Raw genomic sequence first — 18,835 nt, 5'->3', positions numbered from 1 at the left:
AACTTTATTCAGTAAGAATTTTCTTCACTGGACACATTTTCTCCTCCTTTTCCCCTTTTTTGCCTAATGTTAACGATGTCTTCACGTAATGCCGCCTTTTCTTAATCTATGTCAAAGAAGAACGGACAGGAAAGAATTATTTGCCGCTATCATAGTCTTGATGTTATATTTGATTCTAGTTTATCCACCATCAACATCAAATCTTTATGCTACGCTATCTTTACAACTCTTTCAACAAGAAACCCTTTTGTCAGGTAATGCTTTATTATCAACAAAAACATTCATTAGAATTATCTTTCATCTAAAACTGAATTTGTACGAGTTTAATTTAAGTACTTGAATTTTTTATGCCACAATTTGAAAATAGGATTAAGAGGGAGCACATGAAAAATATCAACTATAAAAGAGACTAAAGTGTTGCAGCTCAGCTTTCAAACTAATTATTCCTTTGAAGATCTATTGAAAACGTAAAGGTAACCTCTTAGGAAGATCTTCTTCGACTTGAAGTTCCACATAGAGGTATTATAAGCCTACCCATCTTTATTTCATGTATAAATAGCTCTGCAAAGCTGTTTCAATTTTTGCACATTTTGTCTATTTCTTGATGCTGAGAGTGCTAACAATAGACAAAAGATACTGACACAATAAAAACAATATCTATTGGAACTTATTCAGAGCAGACGGCGGGTTAGTTGCAATTAGATTCGATAAAAAAGTAGGGAGATAAAAAGTAATGTATTTTAAACCAAAGCAACAATGGCATTGTGAAATTATCTAAAGGCAAGAAGTAGCAACATAAGCAATGTAAAGTGTTTTGATAGATGAAAACAATGATTGAGAGTATGCCGTGTAAACAAAGGATAATTGATTGATTACTTATCGACTGTTTGCAACTCTAGGTTCCGAAATCACTCCCATTCTAAGCTTGAAATAGCTCGTTGACTCAAATCAAGTTGATGTTTTCAAAGTTACGAGATTTTTTATAAACTTGAAGACGAAAAAATATTTCTTGATTTGTTGAAACTTTTCTAAACAAGCTGGCTGAACGAGATTCAGTAAAGAAATCCTACCAATCAAGATAATGAGGTTTTCTTTTTCACAGATATCGACACAATCATCAAACTAGAATAAACAACTTCAGAAGTAAAATTTTGTACTAGGATTTTAAATTCTGAATTAAAATTTTCAAAGACACATTGCGATAGATTCTGAAATATTTGTTACAAAGTGAAATATTCAATGGAATTCATTATTTTGCAATCCTTACCCTTGATGTGAGTTTTCTTTGCAAATATACTTTCCAAATAAAAATGAAAATCCAACAGACAGATAGAAATAAGTGTCAATCCTATACACATCAGCAACTAGCAAGGATAATCTAGAAATATTTTGTGTTTTTACAGACTTTGCACAGACATGAATGAGCAAACGTAACAAGAAAAATGAAAGCTACTGTTTTAGCCTCAGGGCAAATATTTTCTTCTTCTGCTGAACATTTCTCTTCTACTGAACATTTTGCAAATGTAAGTGTGTGGCTCGAAATGAAGACGAAACAAGTAATCTTTTTTATATTACCAGTAGCAGTTAAGCAGATCCTACTATATAGCAATTATGCATGACATTTCTGTTATAGCTTGTGTAGAATTGTCATACCGTAAAATTTTCACATAAAAATTTATTTTTGACAGATCCAAAAGTTAATTTTTTGTTGCTGAATCGAAAAATCAATGTTTGCATGTCGAAAAATTCTAGGATATACATACTTATTTCTGAAATGTAAACAAGTGAAAATACTATTTTTGAGATGCCTATTCCGAAGGGGCGGACATGAAATCTCAAAAGAAAGACTCAGTGTAGACGAATTTCTCGATCGAGTTGGGCAGTGTGGGTTCTATCAAATCCGAACTCAGTTAATTTTCTCGTTATTCATGCTGCCTCTTACCTATCAGGTCATGATAATGTACTTTGTTGCTGATAACCCTCCTTGGTTCTGCAAAAATGGAAGCAAAGAATGTCATATGAAAGGGCTCATTGCATCACACGACAGCAAAATGTTCCAGAAGCGATGCAAATTGAGGCAGGGTTCTTGGGAGTATTCTAAGCCAAAAAACTACTCTATAGTCACTGAGGTAAGTCCCTGAAATCTGAAAATTCCTAGGTTCTCTAATCCTCTAGCCTTCCATTCTGAAAATGTTAACAACCTTGACTGTGGAAGTAGCAAAGGATTTAGCTGGTCCTCTTGCAAGTGAAAATGGAGATGCATAATTACCTTTCGAATTTCCATATTTCTGTTTTTTCAGCAGCTGAATGAAAAGTTATTACATTGACAATGGTTTTCTTTTAAAGCTTGGCTATATGAATTTAAATCACTTATAATGTGTGGCAGAGTACACCCTTGGCCCTGTGTTTATAACCTTTTTTGGGTATAGTTTCTTCCACACACGTTGCAAGACAACCTGAAGTACTTATTTTTCTTTGTACGTTAGTTAATGGCCCAATGACTTGTGACTTTTGCATGAACTATGTGTTCCTAGTGTTTTTTCTTTTTGTGTTAGTTAATGACCCAATGGCTTGTGAATTTTGCATGAATTATGTGTTCCTAGTGTTTTTTCTTTGTGCGTTAGTTAATGGCCTAATGGCTTGTGACTTTTGCATGAACTATGAGTTGCTAGTTGGCAGAAAAAGGCCATAGTTCCTTCTTCTCAATCTCCTCAAAAATGGTCTGGGTTTTATTTATGGCCGTCTTTGTGATTTGGGCACCAACAGCCCAAAAATGGCCCAAATGATGGGAAAATGCCACCTTCAGTCTTGTGATAAAAAATTGTCAACTATTCTGAAGACCACCTTATTTGCTGAAATTTTTTTGTATGGTAACCTGGAACAATGATTTATTGACATTCTGGAAATTTACTCGAAAACATTTAGTGGAGATCTTGCATTTCGATTGAGTTTGCTGTGCTTAGATTTGCAAAAGCCCTGGCTGCCATCAATACAGGGCTTCTTTGCATTTGATTGCTTCTAAATTTTTTTGGAACTGCTATTTTGATTGTTGTTAAGAATTTTTCAATAAAAGTCTCCTTTTTTTAACATTGGTATTATTGAATAAGTCAAAGCCATGTTTTTGTAGAGGGTCTAGGCAACCACTAAACTTGCTTGTACAAAAACCCAGAGATAGATAGCATCATCTGATTAAATAATCACAATATGATAACAGCAAACCAATATTTAATTCAATGTGAGGTTCAACATAAATAACCTAAAACAATGTTGTCTTTTGTGCAGCCACAAAATACCATGTACTAAAAAGGACCTGTCAAAATTGGTTTCATCAACATAGGAATTCCAAAGTCAGACCCAAAGAGGGATAGCTGAAGAGAAGGGCTTAGGAAATGCCAATTAAGACCATCTTTGTCATTGTAGTTTATGACCTACAAGATTACCAGTTTTAAATCTAATGTGATATTAAATTGTACCAAACTTGGCAGCAAAACTTGGTTTTGAAAACAAGGGAACAAAGCAAACAATGACACAGGAACATAAGAAGAACTTATAATTTCCACTGGAACCCTAGGAGCATTATTTTTGTTTTAGGAAACAAGGGAATATTTGTTTCCAGCGAGATTAAATTTTTTTATCAGTGGTGACTAATTGTAAAATTGGCTGGTGGGGGAAAGAACAATCAAGAACTTCTAGAGTAGGGCTCCTTGTTTGTTGAATTGTGCCAAACTCTACAGCAATGCTAGCTGTTCTACAAAGTATGATTAATATATAAATTGCATACAATTTTTCATGGAAATTTTATCCCTAGTTTAAGTGAATTATATTTAAAGTTCATATAAAGTCCTATAAAAGTTCATATATCAATCAATATATTATAACGATAACTTATATATGATGAGCCTGATGTCAGATCATTTTTAGAAAGAGCCTTGAAAGGAAAATTATTCTATTTTTCTTTATTTTCAAAACTTTGATAAGAATGAATAATTAAATGAAGTCAGGAATTCTGATTTCAGAATATGTTAAAAGTCAAGCTATGTTCTTGATTACCTTTTTGAAAAATTTGAAAATTGTCTGTGCCATACCAGAGGTTGAACCATAGTTAATAAGTAACACAATAAAATCTATTTCCACAAAATATGCTATTTCTCCAAAAATTTTGCTTCAACACTACAGCAAATTCAGAAAAGCCCTACTTTAAGCAAATTTAATTATAACTTTGCTTTTAAGCTTTTAAAAAGAATCTGGGAAAAATCAACTTGCCAGTTTTACCTGTAAGCACAGGAGGGTCTTGACTAAATTTTGAGTAGGGGTCTGCTGCAAGGACATTCAAAACTGTACAATTTGCTAGACTAATTTCTACAAAAAAGGATACCCTTGGCATAGTCTAATATTGTAAAGTCAAACAATTGGCTAGTTTCATTTCCAAGCCATTTCTGTTAACAGATATCTTAAAATTGTTGGTTTGAACTCAGAAATATCAAAGATCAATTTGTTTCATTTACTAGTTTATTCTCAGCACAGATGGGTTGTCAGGAAGACTTTCAAAGGCATTCTCTAGACAATTTTGTCAAATGCGAGACCCTTTGGCTAGGCCTTGGCTTGACCAAAATATCAGTATACCTCTGGCTCCTCGAGACTAAAAGTATTACTCTGTTAATAAATTTAAATCAAGTGAAACAAATCAGTGGTGGCGCTAGCCGCATAGGGCGGAGCCCAGAAATTTTGTAGGACCACGCCCTTTTAATGATAGGAAACGCCCTTTTAATGACAGGAAACGCCCTTTTAAATGTAGGAAATGCCCTTTTCAATGATTTGAAATACCCTTTTACCTATAGGAAATGACTATGTTTGCAGCAATTGAGGCTTTTCAATTGCTTGTCTGCATTAAAGAGTAGCCCGGCTGTCAAAATATTTTTATTCTCAAAATAAACAGTCTTTATTTTCTATTCTGATAAATAGGTCATTATGCTAGTTCTAGAGCTTGTTTTTGACAAGAAACAAAGATACAAAAAGCTCCTAATTATGAAAATATTAATAGAGAAAGAACTCAGTTTATTAAGATTTCTTATTCTATTTGAACAATTTCTATCAGCAGTTGAATTTGTCAAAGGCACTTTGTCCCGATATTACCATAGCGACAGTTAATTTGAGTCAAGTCTCAATAACTACTAGAAGGTTTTTTTGACATTTGTACATATTAACTTGGCACCAGATGCAAAATTTCAAAAAGTAGATTAGTTATAGCAGTAGCTTGCGGTGGTTAGCTAGCTTTAAAACGTCTACTAATTTGCTTAGCGCGATGTTATCGGCAATGTCCCGTTCACTACATATTTGCACAAGATCTTCAAGTCTGTCAGGAGACATAGCAGCCCGTAAATAGTTATTAATTATCTTGACTTTGCTGTGAGGGCGCTCACATGATGCCACAGTAACAGGCATGGTTGCAACAATTGCAATAGCCTGAAACAAGTCAGAGTACAATTATGCAAATCATTCTTGCTAAAAATATCAAGCAGCGAGGGCAAGCACAGCCAAGGTTTCCTTTCATCTTTCCTTTCCTCCACATCTTTTTAGTACTTATCATATTTGCTTTTCCCCTCACAGCATTACTGTGATTGAGAAAAAAGGAGAAACTGCTGCCCAGCCCGATTTCTATCAGGCTTTTAAAATTTAGCTATTGCCTCGATTTTCGACACATTTGCTGGAGAGAGATTGTGTGGATAAAAAGCCGCTGCATGTGACATCGTTTCACATGCTTGGTCAGAAAAGCGCTTGTCGAGTTTACTCAGAAATTTTGTTTAAAAATGGAAAGTAGAGCTCTCGTCTGAAGCATTCCAAATCTGATTCACCATCTGGTCGATTGCATGGGAAACTTGATGTTTCAAGAATTGTTTGCCCATCTGTGAAACGAGCTGGGATTGTACGCCGACGTTTTGATTGCAAAGCTGCTGATTTCGGATCGGTGAAGCTTGTATCCAGAATTTAGCTGCCATATCGTTCAGCAAAAGAAGTCGCTTCGGCGAGGAAGGTATCGAACTCATTGTCAAAACGAAATGATTCCATCATGGCTCTCAGATCTCGAATGGCAGCCACTCCAGAAGTGAGATCCATATCTTCGTTTTGGAGATACTCAAATACATATTGACTCAACGAAAAGCATTTCTTGAGTATGAGGCAAGCTGCTACAAATCGAGATTGCCTAAGACGAACCAGCAAACCAGTTGCCATATTGATGTGCTGCTCTGAAAGCACCTTGAATATTGACAACAGGGCAGGGTACACATTCATAGCAATCTCTAAGTTGTCTGAGAGGGCAGACCACCTTGTATCAGAGAAGAAATGCAAAACGATTTTCCCAGAAGTGATTCCTTTCGCCTTCAGATGGTTTTCGTAGACTTTGTGTCTTTTAGGCGACCCTTCCATGAAGCGATATATGTCTCCAATGGTTTCGAAGATGGCTTTGATTGTTGGTACGTCCTTTACACTATGCTCAAGAACAAGACTAAGTCTGTAAGCAAAAAAATGAAAATATATTGAAAATTCGGCACCAGCTTCTGTCAAGTGCTGCTGCACACCTTCGTCCTTGCCAGACATATTTGCAGCACCATCGAAGCCTTTTCCAATCAGATTTTTCAGAGGAAGCTTGAGGTCGTTCAATTTCTCGATTATCACTTCAGATAAAGATTTCCCTTTCAGGCTGGACACCTGCACAAGCCTGATACACCGTTCAGTTATTTTAAAATCTGTCACATACCGAAAGGCTCTTTTGTGAGAAGTTTCTTCGTCACACTCAATAGAAAAGTGGTTGGCTACACGTACTTCGTTGCAGATAGTCTCAGTGATAAGGTTGAGAATACTGATCATCTCATTCTGGCTCATGTGGAAGAAATATGTAACGTTCTGAGGATGTGAGTATCCATCCATTTCCTCAGGGGTGCGTGGTACTTTGAGACAAACTCAAGTTCTTCCAAAAAATTTCCTTAATTTTTGGAATCTGTCGATTCATTTGGCAAAATGTCGAACAATATCAAATATTGTCTCAACGATATGTCGATTCTCGATCCTTTCTTCCTCTTTTCTAGCCCTCATTTTATGGGCGGCATCATTAAGCTGGACGTCGATAGGAGTAGCTGACGTGAAATTGTGTCTACGCTCTACAGAGAGCATATGCATGCTTGATTTCGCATGTTTCGCTAGTTTCCCCTTCTCTTCTGCAGCATTTTTCCAATTACCAAATCGAGATTTGTGAAGGCATCATCTGAGCTTTCAACTGAAATTTTTTTCTAAAATAGTTACTAGAGCTCTTGCTGCAATTTTTAGAATGAGATGGAAAAGCATTCATCAGTTAAGGAAACCAAAGCTCAAAAACTTGTTCTAGGATATCAAAGATGCTTTGATTAAGCTGTGCTCTCATTTAAAACATTTCAACAATAAACTAAGCACTGGGAGAAATGTATTAAACAAACGCCAAATATTCAATTTCACGGCAGATTATGAAAGCATCGCAATCAATGTCTTTGTGAGAGCTTGTACAGAACCTTGAGGCAAAATATAGGTTTGTAATGAACTTTTATTCACTCGGCAAATTCTTATTTTTGTTATGAGAATTACAGGCAGAATCTGAGAAACAAGTGACTAAAGAAGGACAACATGATGGAAATAATTTCCCTTACCAAGAGAGCCAAAGCTTCTGCAAACAAAGCATGCAAAGTGCTTTTGAGATTGCAAAGTTTAAGCCAATTGAATTCTTCGTACCACTTTTTTCGAAATTTAAACTTTCTCTCAACAAATAGCTATCATACATTTTCTTTTGCTTTTATCCAACAATTTTTTTAAAAGTCAATTACATTAAAAAATAATAGAAATCAAGAATTTCTTTGCATTGATAGTGCAATACTTATGTTTTTTATTGCACCAGAATTACCAACTAGTTTCTCTTTATTAAGATACATTACAAGGTTCTTTCGACCAATAAGGCATTTTGTTTTTAATACAGGACAAAATGAATTCAGAAGCAATTTTTTTGTACCCGTCTGGAGGTGACATTCATGTGTTTGGATGTGAGCAATGATCAGCTTTATGGGCCATCGGGAGCTCTATATTTGGTCATTTTCATGAAAAACAGTGAAGAAGGTTTTATTTCGTTCTTTGATGAAAGTTTTTATATGGTTGACAAGAAATAGTTTCAACTTTCATATATTGATTGTCTTTGGAGTGATTGAAGAGCACAAACGGTCATTTGAAATCTGTTTTATTTCTTCTTTCAACATTTTGCAAGGAAGAACAACAATGTGTTTCATGAGCGCATCGCTCATTTTTATTCCTAAATGTCGATCTATATTATTCCTAATTAGTGGGACATTTCCTTAATTGATATTGACAACTATGACTCTCCGTCCAAAATAACATTCGACAAAATTGATTTGCATCGGAATATTTGGCTCATAAATCTCAAGTTAGTGAGATTTTTCTCTTCGCACTTCTTACTGAAAATACAGGGTTAAAAGTATATGTCATTGAAATTGCCATTAAATTTTCCTAACGCAAGAGTAAGTTTTTCATCTTTTTCATTTATTGACTTTTGGCCTAAACACACTTCCAAATTTGGGACGAAAAGTTACATCATGGCAAATGATGTCAAATTGCAACACTTTCTCAACTATGACGTCATAAGCTGGAGCTTAGGATGAGTTAGTGAATAAAATTTAATTTTTAGCGTTTTTGCTGTTCAAATTTTGTACATTTCTATGCAACTACAAGCAAGAAAATTCTTTTGAAGCTTCCTTCGAGGATATGATAATGTTGTTGACGGTTTAAGAGTAATATTGACGGATTAATTGTTTGCGCCTCACAAAACCATGTAAGTTGCATGGTGACTGCATTTTAGGATTTTCCTCTTGGGTTGGAAGGGTACCGGACCCAAAACTGTTACAATTCCTTCACAGCGACTGCTTTTTGTAGTTTTTATGTATATTATATTGCTGCTGCGTGTTTGAGAATTTGCGTTTATTTTTAATATTCAACTCGTATCTGTTGATTAATGTGTATTGTCAGTACCAGAACCGCCCGGAAGCAGCAGCCATTACTCTATCGATACTTTGCGTTAATTATTCCATTTTTAATGTGAATAAAGCATTAATTTTTTATTTTGTAAGTATTTAGTTGTTCTATTTCAGCCATTGTAGATGTTGACGTTCCTATCTTTTATTATCTTTTATTGTACGTTTTATGTATTCTCAAACAAAAAATCACTGAGGCATGCGTGCAACTAAATTCAACTGCCACGTTATTGCATTGTATATATAGAAAAATGCCTTGCAATAGATGGCACGATAAAGCATATAAACCTTGAAAAATCGTTAAAGTACAAAAATGTGCTTAGCATTTGGCTTTGGTAGATTTCAGAACAAAATACTGCTGATGATTGGAAAATAATGCTGACGACTCGGTAGTGTTTTGTAATGCATAGTTTTTGTTTTAGGTTCCTTTATCATAAAACTGAGAAACTTTTCAGCCAAAGGTTTTGGTTGTCACAACAAATCGCACATTGGTAAATGAAATAGTCAAGAATGGATATCTTAGTAAGTGAAGCAGATCATTTTACTGAACCAGATTCGTTAGGGACATCAGGACAAGATGGCATACTTCTCGAGGAGGAGCCGTTTCTCGTGACGGTGGCTTTCAGTAGTTATGATTTTAGTTAACCACTCGCTATATGAATTGTATTTATTGCATAGCAGCATTTTGAAATGGTCAAAGCTTCGAAAGTTTGACATGAATTGTTTATCTTTCGCACCTGTTTTATTACCTCAACAGTTCAACTTAGTATGCCAGAAAGAGGTTATTGTCTATACTGCGAACAGCATTTTGTTCCTTGGTTGGACCGTGGGCGGATTTGTTTTGCCGTACCTTTCCGACCGATTCGGGCGTAAAACAGTACTGTTCCCGGCAGCATTCGTCATCATTATTTGCGGATTCTTAAGTTCCTTTGTTCATGACATGTGGATTTTCATCTTGCTCCGCCTAATCATCGGATTTTGTCAGGCAGGCAGCGTGAACATATTTGTGATTGCAACAGAAATCGTTGGACCTTATTACCGATCAATCTCTGGCACATTTATATGGTTTTACTTTACATGTGCACTTTTGTTGATGACGCTGAAGGCGTATTATCTGCAGAACTGGAGGAACTTAGAAATCATCTGCTCACTGCCATTTGCTGTGATCATGTTGTCTTGGAGGTAAGTTGTCTTGTTTTTTTTGTCAAATAGCTCTTTTGTTGTAACTAGGTAGTATTTGCTTATTGTTTGGTGAAAGGTAGGTAATTCAGCCAACTAAAGTAGGTGCTGCATTGCAGTCTTTGCGATGCTGGGTTTGTTTTTGGTAACATCGGGCAAGAAAAACAGTGAAAGCCTTTGAGCATTTAGCAAACTCCCATAGGTGATAATTGCAAGAGACCTTGATCCTTTTGTCTGATTGTGCCTAAATGGAGATGTTTGTGGTGTCGTCTTATCGATTTTAAGCTGACGTGCTCGCAGATGTTTCATACAAGCCAATTCTCTGTAAATATCTTAGCAGTTTTTGCTGAGTTACATCGTTTATTTCCTGCAATTTTTTTCGGATATTTAATCTAGAAGTTTTTCAAACTAGGTAATTTTCTTTTTGGTTATTCAGATATGTTCCTGAATCAGTGAGATGGCTGAGAATGAAAGGTAGACTCGACGAAGCAATGCAAGTGCTTAAAGAGATTGCCCGTGCAAATAAAAGAGACATTTCTAACATGGAGATCATTCCAGTCGAGAACAATTTCAACTCCAAATCAACAATTGCAGATTTGTTTCGCTCGCCAGTTCTTGCTCTTTACACTGCGATTCAAATTTTTGCCTGGTGTGTGACAAATGAGTACCAATTTTCATGTGAATTTTTTTAACCTCATCTGTTTTGTTTACGGAACTAATAAAAAGTCATCGTAGATAAAATTTTTTCAATTTGTCATGGAAGTTTGGTCGACACTTAAACTTCTAATTTCTTGAATACTATTATAAATCTTAAAACAACAAAATATTCAATATTGAATAGTATTTTGACGTCTTGTTTGACGTAGGTGTCGTAGAATTGTCATTTTAACTTCATCTGTAATGTTTAAGTTAAAGCTTTATTCTGATGCAAAGCGAACCGTTCAAATTTCTGTCAGCCCATTGTCTTAACTTGACAGGGAGCATTTCTAAAAACGGACAAGAAGAATTTTTCTTCGCCTACTTTTTTTAGAGATCCTCTACATGTACCGTTTAGAACTGACTGAAGGTCTTCTGCATGTACTTGCGTTTGCATACGTAAGATTAAATAAGACTATGTTTGAGCAATTTTCTCATTCGCTATCCATTATTCCACAGGCTTGTGAGTGGCATAACATTCTACGGCGTATCGTTAGCCTCGAGCGACTTGGGAGGCGATCTTTATGTTGACTTCATTCTTACTTCAATCGTCGAAATTCCTGCCAACATACTGGTCATTATCCTCACCAACAAGTATGTACCTCACGTTTAGGACATAAATTTTACCAGCTGCAAAACTATATAGATATCATTTTCAAGACATAATCTTCTTGAAAATAGAGGTTGACGAAAATTACTGTTTGTCGGTCTTTCATAAAGTATTCGATGCCATATAGACAGATCTGTATACGCTTTTTGTGTATGAAACAGGACGGTACCAAGTCGCTACTCCGAGTTTCACGCTTAATGCAGTCATCAGACAACTGCTTTTGGTTATACAAATTTTGGTTGTATCTCATCTTATCACTGATGTTTTTTCTTCACATTGTCCATGGTCCAGCAGCAAAGATGATCAATTCAAAGCCATCGTCAGATCGTGACAACCTTGTGTTCTCTTCTAGATTTGCGCTCTCTTGTGTTCTATGAAATCTAGACAATTATCTTCTGCAATCAACGTAGTATCTGCTCATCGGCTATTCGCTTTCATTAGATCGACATTTGCCTTATTTATCAGCAATAGAGATTAGTTGATCACATTTCATGAGATGCATAATTGCAAGTGTGTATTTGTGTTTTGCCACTGGCTTCAATTCCCTTTAATCGACAGGTGTGGAAGACGTCTCACTACAGTTATCAACATATTTTTGGCAGGATTTGCTTGCATAGGTGTCGCTGCTGTGCCTTCAGGCGTGATCAGCAAAGGTAACAAAGCTTCCAAAATTGCAAACTCTGCTGAAAAGTGACTCTTGCATAACAAATTTTCAAAGATATATAAAATAAACTCTAGGATCACATCAGACCGGAAGTTTCTTGTCAACGTACCATCCTACCTATTCTTTAGATTTAGTTTTTGCTTGAGTAACTGGTTGTACCACATGCATCCTGCCGCGGTACACTACTCTTGTTTTGATATCAATGAATTCGGGATATTTGGAAAACTTATCCTCTTCAGATAAGTGATTTCAACTGTATTTTTCAATTCATTACTTCAAGAATGTAGACAATGAACGTCTAACAGATTGCACATTCATCCTCAACGACATTACGTGTCAATGATCCTCGGAACTTTCTTCAAGACTCCTTCTTGCATTAATGGAGTTCAATAATGGTAGACTGAAAATTCATTTGTGTGTACGTCAAAACTCCAGTCATTTATTAAAGTAACATTTAGTAAAAATTCAACTTGTGTCCTTCTTCTTGTTTTTTGTTTTGTATTATGATGTATGCAGTTACAAATTCGTAGTAGTTACACCAGTTGAAAGGAATTCACAGGCTAATTGCCAAATCTGCTTGCATAAATTATCATTTCTTTATTTACAGGCCTTAAGTTTGCAAAAGTTGGATTGGGAATGCTTGGAAAGTTTGCCGTCACCCTTTACTTCAATGCGTTCTACGTGTGGTCAGCGGAGCTCAATGCCACCGTCGTTCGGTAAGCTAACCGCCTGTAAACTCAATTTGTTTCTAGCTGACAGCTTGTTTAATGTTTTGAAGGCAGGAGGCTGCAACCGCGATACTATTAATATTTATCACAACTGAATTTCAATTCGTCGATGGAAAAGACCTCTCAAGCCTTAACCTAAATTCCATGTGCTCATTATTCAAAGTTTATTATGTCACTTCCACGCTTAAAGAAGACAAGTGATATTAAGGCTAGTGATATTAAGATTTATGGTTATATCAAATTCAGTGCAGTTAAAAGCTGTGACAAGAACATTCACTGATAAATCCATTAAGGGGATAAAATGACAAAATGGTATCTTAAAAATAGTAAAGTTTTGGCAGTTTTTTGTTGGTTTTTAATGCTTTTTCCTGTTGTGTTTCATCCGTTTAACTGCCTAAACAGTAGATTTTTGCTGTTTCAGAGCTCAAGCTGTTGGGATCTTAATAGCAGCCAGCCGTGTGGGTGCGGCGATGTCTCCGTTCGTAATGACTGGTTTGAAATACGTGAATGCATCACTGCCGTTTGCATTAATTGGGATTCTCAATTTACTCGCTGGTTGTTTTTGTTTGTATTTAAGAGAGACTAAAGGTATCGAAGTTCCTGATACAATCGAAGACTGTTTGAAGCTACTGCACCAGGGGGAAAAGAATCCCTCAGGGGAGAATAAATCGGTTTCCATAGACAGCATGCCCTGCTTAGATTTAAAGAGTCGCTTAGGAAGTCATTGATTGGATCGAGGGTTCAAAGTATTGTACATTGGAAAAATATCATTTGGAAATTCGTTTTAAACCGCAAATGCTAATGATAATCCATTTTTGTCTTGGGATATGGAGTGTCATAAACGAAGCCATTTAACTGCTTAGCAGGAGGGCTTTTGCATGGATTTGCCATCTGAGTAATTGGTTACCCGAAGCAATTGTTAATGCTAAATGCTAGGAAATTGCTTTTCCTCTAATTCATTTTTAAAGGGTTCTAGGAGAGTGTTCTAGGAATGACACTGTTCTATGGACCAAAATTCATTTTATAAAAGGAAGAAGCTCCAGTTTCAGAGAGATCAAGCAATGAATTGGAACTGGTCGCAGGCAGAAACACACGCTTACATGTAGCACGATCGATGACAAGATGTCTTTTATTGATAAAGAGCACGTTATGATGTATCGTTTTATCTTGTATTTTATTTGATTGCGCGAAGTAAAATCAATCAAAAATACCGAAAACTGAAAGCAATAAGACAACAAGCAAGCAAGCAAATCAACCGAACAGGAGATAACTTCAGTAATTAGCTTTGATTTGATGACCTTAATAGTACTAACCCTAATTTCATTTTTTTGGACAAACCCTAAAACTGTTAAAACTGACAACTCGAGATATTACAAAATATAAATTCAAAAGTAAATTTTCAAAAAGCAACTTCGCAAGTACTATACACGAGTTGTATTTTTATTTTTACTTATACCATGCAGAACGATATTACTTTACGAAATTGTTGGCAACGTGACGAAGGTAAATGCCGTGATACAAGCAGAGCATCGTGCCAGTTTGCAATTCACCACGTGAGGATTTGATACCACTTATGCCATACTGATATCTTTTTGGCGTTTTTCAAAACTATGGCAAACTCTCAAAAACACTTTTGTTAAAATTCCACCCATTCGTTGCATTTTGCAATTAAAGCTAGTTACCTTTTAAAAAGTAATTTTTAGAGATTGTGTTGTCTGCGTTGACATCCATCAAAAATCTCTAAATATTTTTCGAACAGAACAGCAAATGAGAACACTTTGATTGAGGAATATTTTGTGAATACTGACCATTTTAATTTCACTTTATTAGACTAAATGTCAGATAGCGCCGTCATTTTTTGGTTTAAGCTTCACATTCGCTCAATGATCCTTCTATGATCCCTCGTAACGAGGAAACGTGATAGTGTAAAGCTCCTTTCAGATTGTAAGCCTCCCATGCAACTTGTAAATAACTGTATTTCGTCGTAAAAAATTGTAATTCGCCAGTCAACATTGTTGTAGCAGAATAATCATATATTCTTCATTTGATTTATTTCCGAGCTTTGTTTATAGAAATCGTTGTGTCAGTGCTTAAATCCAATCTAGAGTGTGTTACTGAATTGTTTTTAGCATAGCTTGTCAAATGATATTTTAATAGACGATGTTGTGTCTTAAGCTTGCAATCTTGTTTAAATGTCACAAAGAAACTGCTTATAGAACAATTTTTAAAGGGACAAAATTTCGATTGTACCCAACATAGCTAGAAGAATGTCAGACTGCCACTGGTGATACTTTGACTGGAAGAAATAGACATACTCAAGTCAGGATTAGGATTATCACTAAAGAACTGTAAAAGTTTAACAAAGCTCCTTTGTCGGATTCAAATACCATCCGCATCAACAGATTTTACTGCCAACAGGGATAACTTTTAGATTCATTCAAAAAACTGGCCTAGATGTTGGGACTGAGCAGGGCTTTATAGAAAACAGGCCTAATAGAAAACAGGGGCCAAATTGCAGGCAACATCAGTGACAACTTTCTAGTACCATTTTCACTCTTCAATTAACTTGAAAGTAACAAAATCCAAGCATCAAAACCTTCAAATTAATTTTGTAAATACAAATTATTGTATTCCTGTACAGTTTTCAGGTGAAAATGTCTATCTATACATGTCATATTTGGATAAGAAAAGGCAAAGACAATTAATGTAAATTAAAGGTGCATTTATTCCAAAATTTATCACCATTAAAGGCATAAAGGATCCTTCACACAATGTTTATAAAAAGGGCTGGTCCAAGAGGTTGGTCAAATCTGGGATCAGTAGCACAAGTTAAGGTGAACAAAGGGGCATGTAAGCAAATGCAGGGTTGAATCTGGGTTTACTTTTTATAACCCAAGTATGTTAATATTGAATCATCTGTACACATGTTATCATACAGTTGACACAATTTTAATGGTTCCAAGTATTATTATTTCTGATAAACTTCCCAAAACTGAAAACAAAAGCAAAAAACAAAACTTTTGCTTTTGCTAAAAAACCATTCTTTTAACACATGGGGTTTAATGTCAAACAACCAAAGTTTCCTGAAAAGCAACTAAATACTGTGAGATGTTGTGAGATATGAATTTTATATTGACCAATAAAAATTGTTTTGGAATAAACTTGAACATCTTTGAAAGATAAGAGAAAATGAAAAGATCAATGAAAACTGTTTGGATGATAATTTATCAAAATTACATGGCCCTTCTATATTTTTTGACAGATTAACAACTATAAACCTTAGTTAGGCTAATTCTGAATTGCAAATGTTCAAAAGTTCTTTATGTTCTGCTTTGCTTGATGAGAATTCCTTTGTTTCAGCCAATGAAATTCATCACAACCAAATGTAAAATGACATGGGCAAAGATAAAATCAGCAAAGGCTCTTTCTGGTGACAGCCCTCTGAAGTCCAATTTATTCCTGGGGTTGGTCTGAATCCTCAGACAAACTAAGGTAAAATGAAAGATAATTCATGTCAAATAGTAAAATTACCAGCCTTCAACTGATTCCTAAATTTATATCACATTTGAGAATCAATGTTTGGAAAACATCAAATTCTAAAAAAAATTCAATTTTCTCATAATAAACTGTCACATGAACAAATTTTTAAAAATCAAAAAAAGTTGAGATGTGCTTTTCAGGGAGTTTAGGCTACTTAAATCTGCAATTAAGCCAGGTTGATGTGTTGATCTTATTCTTGTTAAATTTTGGGTAGAATCTGTGTAAAACAAACTGGCCAGTAAGAAATTTATGTACGGTATCCAGACCTGCTTACTTTGCTATAGACACATGTGAAGCAGACTTTTCTTACACTTACGCATTCTTGGGCTATTCAAATTTTTCACTTGCTATTCCAATCCTAACAAAAACCCTCTTTCCTTACAAGGTATATCAGATTACTGAATAACAACAAATCCACACAGATTAATTATATCCAAGATCTAATTTCCATTATATCAGAGAGCTAGTTTAATATAATCATTTCTTTTCTTGCATGGACGAAACACAGATTAGTTCTATTGTTACTACAGTACACATTAAATTGTTTGGAAACGTACCAGAGAATATCCCCTGAGTTAGAGTTACACTATACCGAAGTGTTATCAGGGCCAGTCAGAGCAGAGTTACTTTTCTCAGGAGTCATAATATGGGGTTGCAGTCACAGACGATGGTTTAGGAAAGAATGAAATCCAAACATGAAAATGTAAGGATGATATCTTCTTTGGGTATTATCCAATAGCCAGTCCAAAATCTCAAGAATTGTCATTGTTTCCTAAAGACCATACTGTTTCAAAGCAGAAAATGAAAAGAAAATGCTGGGTTTTAAAGCGGAGCATGTCAAAACATCTTCCCTACCTTTCCTTTTCCACAAAACCCACTCATTTTCAAAACTCAAACTTGACAGGTCTGGGTATCTGAAAACTTGAGACTTGAAATTTAATGAAAGTTTGGATTTACAAAGGACTGAGGGTTATTTAACTGCCAAGGACATTGTCACAAGTTTGTGCACTTATATCTCAGAAAACGTGATTGTTTCAAACAAGTTATTTTATATATAATATCAATAAGGAAATGTACTTATGTACAGAGGCATATATCTAAACCTACCTCCGAGAATGAATGATCCAACGGACGAAATAAACCCAGAAAGGAACGAGTTGAAGGGAAACGTACCAACAAGGCAACAATACAAAAACTGAACAATGCCAGTTAGCAAGATGTAAAATAAGTAAGCATCGACAATTTTCAATCTCTTTGGTGTCTTTAAGTTGTATTCATCATAAAGTTTGCTTAAAACATTGCAGAGGTCTGACAGCGCGCTCATTTTGAACACTTTTTGTAATTGTTAGGCCAGTCTAGTGACTTCGAATTGGACGACACGTAGAAGAGACAAAGAGGAATCAGAGCAAGATGACCAGCGGCAACTGGCCTCGTTTTAAAACCATCGCCAAAAAGAGGCAAAGCAGAGGAAACTAGTGAATCGAGCAACTTGGTGTACTGATCTTCTCCTTCTTGTCCCAAGGGGAGAGGGGGTACTCATTGGTGTACGGATCTTTTCCTTCTTGTCCCAAGGGAGGGGGGGTGGGGGTTCTCATATATATTTAGGATAGGGGTGCTCAGGTTACTTTTTTGGGTCTAAAATATGAGCGAAAGTTATTTTTGGGTCAGCCAATTATACAATCACTCTTTTGGGTTCATGAAATGCCGAATTATTTTTTTGGGTCTTGAATGTGAGATAATTTAAGAAATAGAGAAAAATATGGTTTACAGATTAAACATGATTTATTTTTCATTTATTGCAGATAAAAGCTTCATAATCATAAGAGTATGTGAATTAGTAATCATAAGAGAATGATACAAGAAACTCCCACAAAGCTTACAATTAGCTAAGTCAAAAACGAATTCCGTATATTTAATTTTTTATGTCTTCATATTAACACATGCATTTTTATCTTTTTTTCTTTCTATTACACATACTGCATTTACCCTGGAATATTTCAGTTTATTAATGAATTAGATATCTGATTTCCTGTTGTCCAAAGCTCAACACATAACGACATAAACATGGCCCTAACTAGCAGCCCTAGACAGCAGACTGACTGGAAAATGTGAAAGGTTTTTAGCCAAAATGCAAAAGTGAAATTACTAGATGATGTAAATTGTGTATCTTTTCTGAATATGGTATACTTGCTTCTGTGATGTGCATATCATCTCAAGATCATCTATGGAGCAGAGTTTCTTTGGTATTTTTTTGGTGTGCAAGACAAGATTAATTACTTTTTTGGGTCAATATCTATGCTAAAAATTATTTTTTTGGCTGATGTTTTGTACCCCAGCCTGAGCACCCCTATCCTGA

At 35.4% G+C, this 18,835-nt stretch overlaps 2 protein-coding genes across 2 annotated transcripts; one reads left to right on the top strand and one right to left on the bottom strand.

Moving 5' to 3' along the window:
• Nucleotides 1–1,822: 1,822 nt before the first annotated feature.
• Nucleotides 1,823–16,323, top strand: LOC135690658 (solute carrier family 22 member 3). Its single transcript, XM_065208271.2, has 7 exons — nt 1,823–2,129; nt 9,820–10,244; nt 10,678–10,890; nt 11,397–11,531; nt 12,106–12,200; nt 12,819–12,927; nt 13,361–16,323. Exons 1-7 carry the CDS (start codon nt 1,929–1,931, stop codon nt 13,665–13,667), a joined length of 1,485 nt encoding a protein of 494 aa, XP_065064343.2. The 5' UTR covers nt 1,823–1,928; the 3' UTR covers nt 13,668–16,323.
• LOC148960454 (dolichyl-diphosphooligosaccharide--protein glycosyltransferase subunit dad1-like) lies at nt 16,142–17,881 on the bottom strand. Its single transcript, XM_089114496.1, has 2 exons — nt 17,587–17,881; nt 16,142–16,426 (listed from the first exon to the last, which is right to left on the bottom strand). Exons 1-2 carry the CDS (start codon nt 17,801–17,803, stop codon nt 16,296–16,298), a joined length of 348 nt encoding a protein of 115 aa, XP_088970622.1. The 5' UTR covers nt 17,804–17,881; the 3' UTR covers nt 16,142–16,295.
• Between the last annotated feature and the right edge of the window lie 954 nt (nt 17,882–18,835).

Source organism: Rhopilema esculentum, chromosome 4 (assembly GCF_057945365.1).
Source record: "Rhopilema esculentum isolate cy_ngs chromosome 4, ASM5794536v1, whole genome shotgun sequence".
Taxonomy (NCBI): domain Eukaryota; kingdom Metazoa; phylum Cnidaria; class Scyphozoa; order Rhizostomeae; family Rhizostomatidae; genus Rhopilema; species Rhopilema esculentum.
Note: the sequence above shows the minus strand (reverse complement) of the source record. Positions and strands in the feature narration are given on the sequence as shown.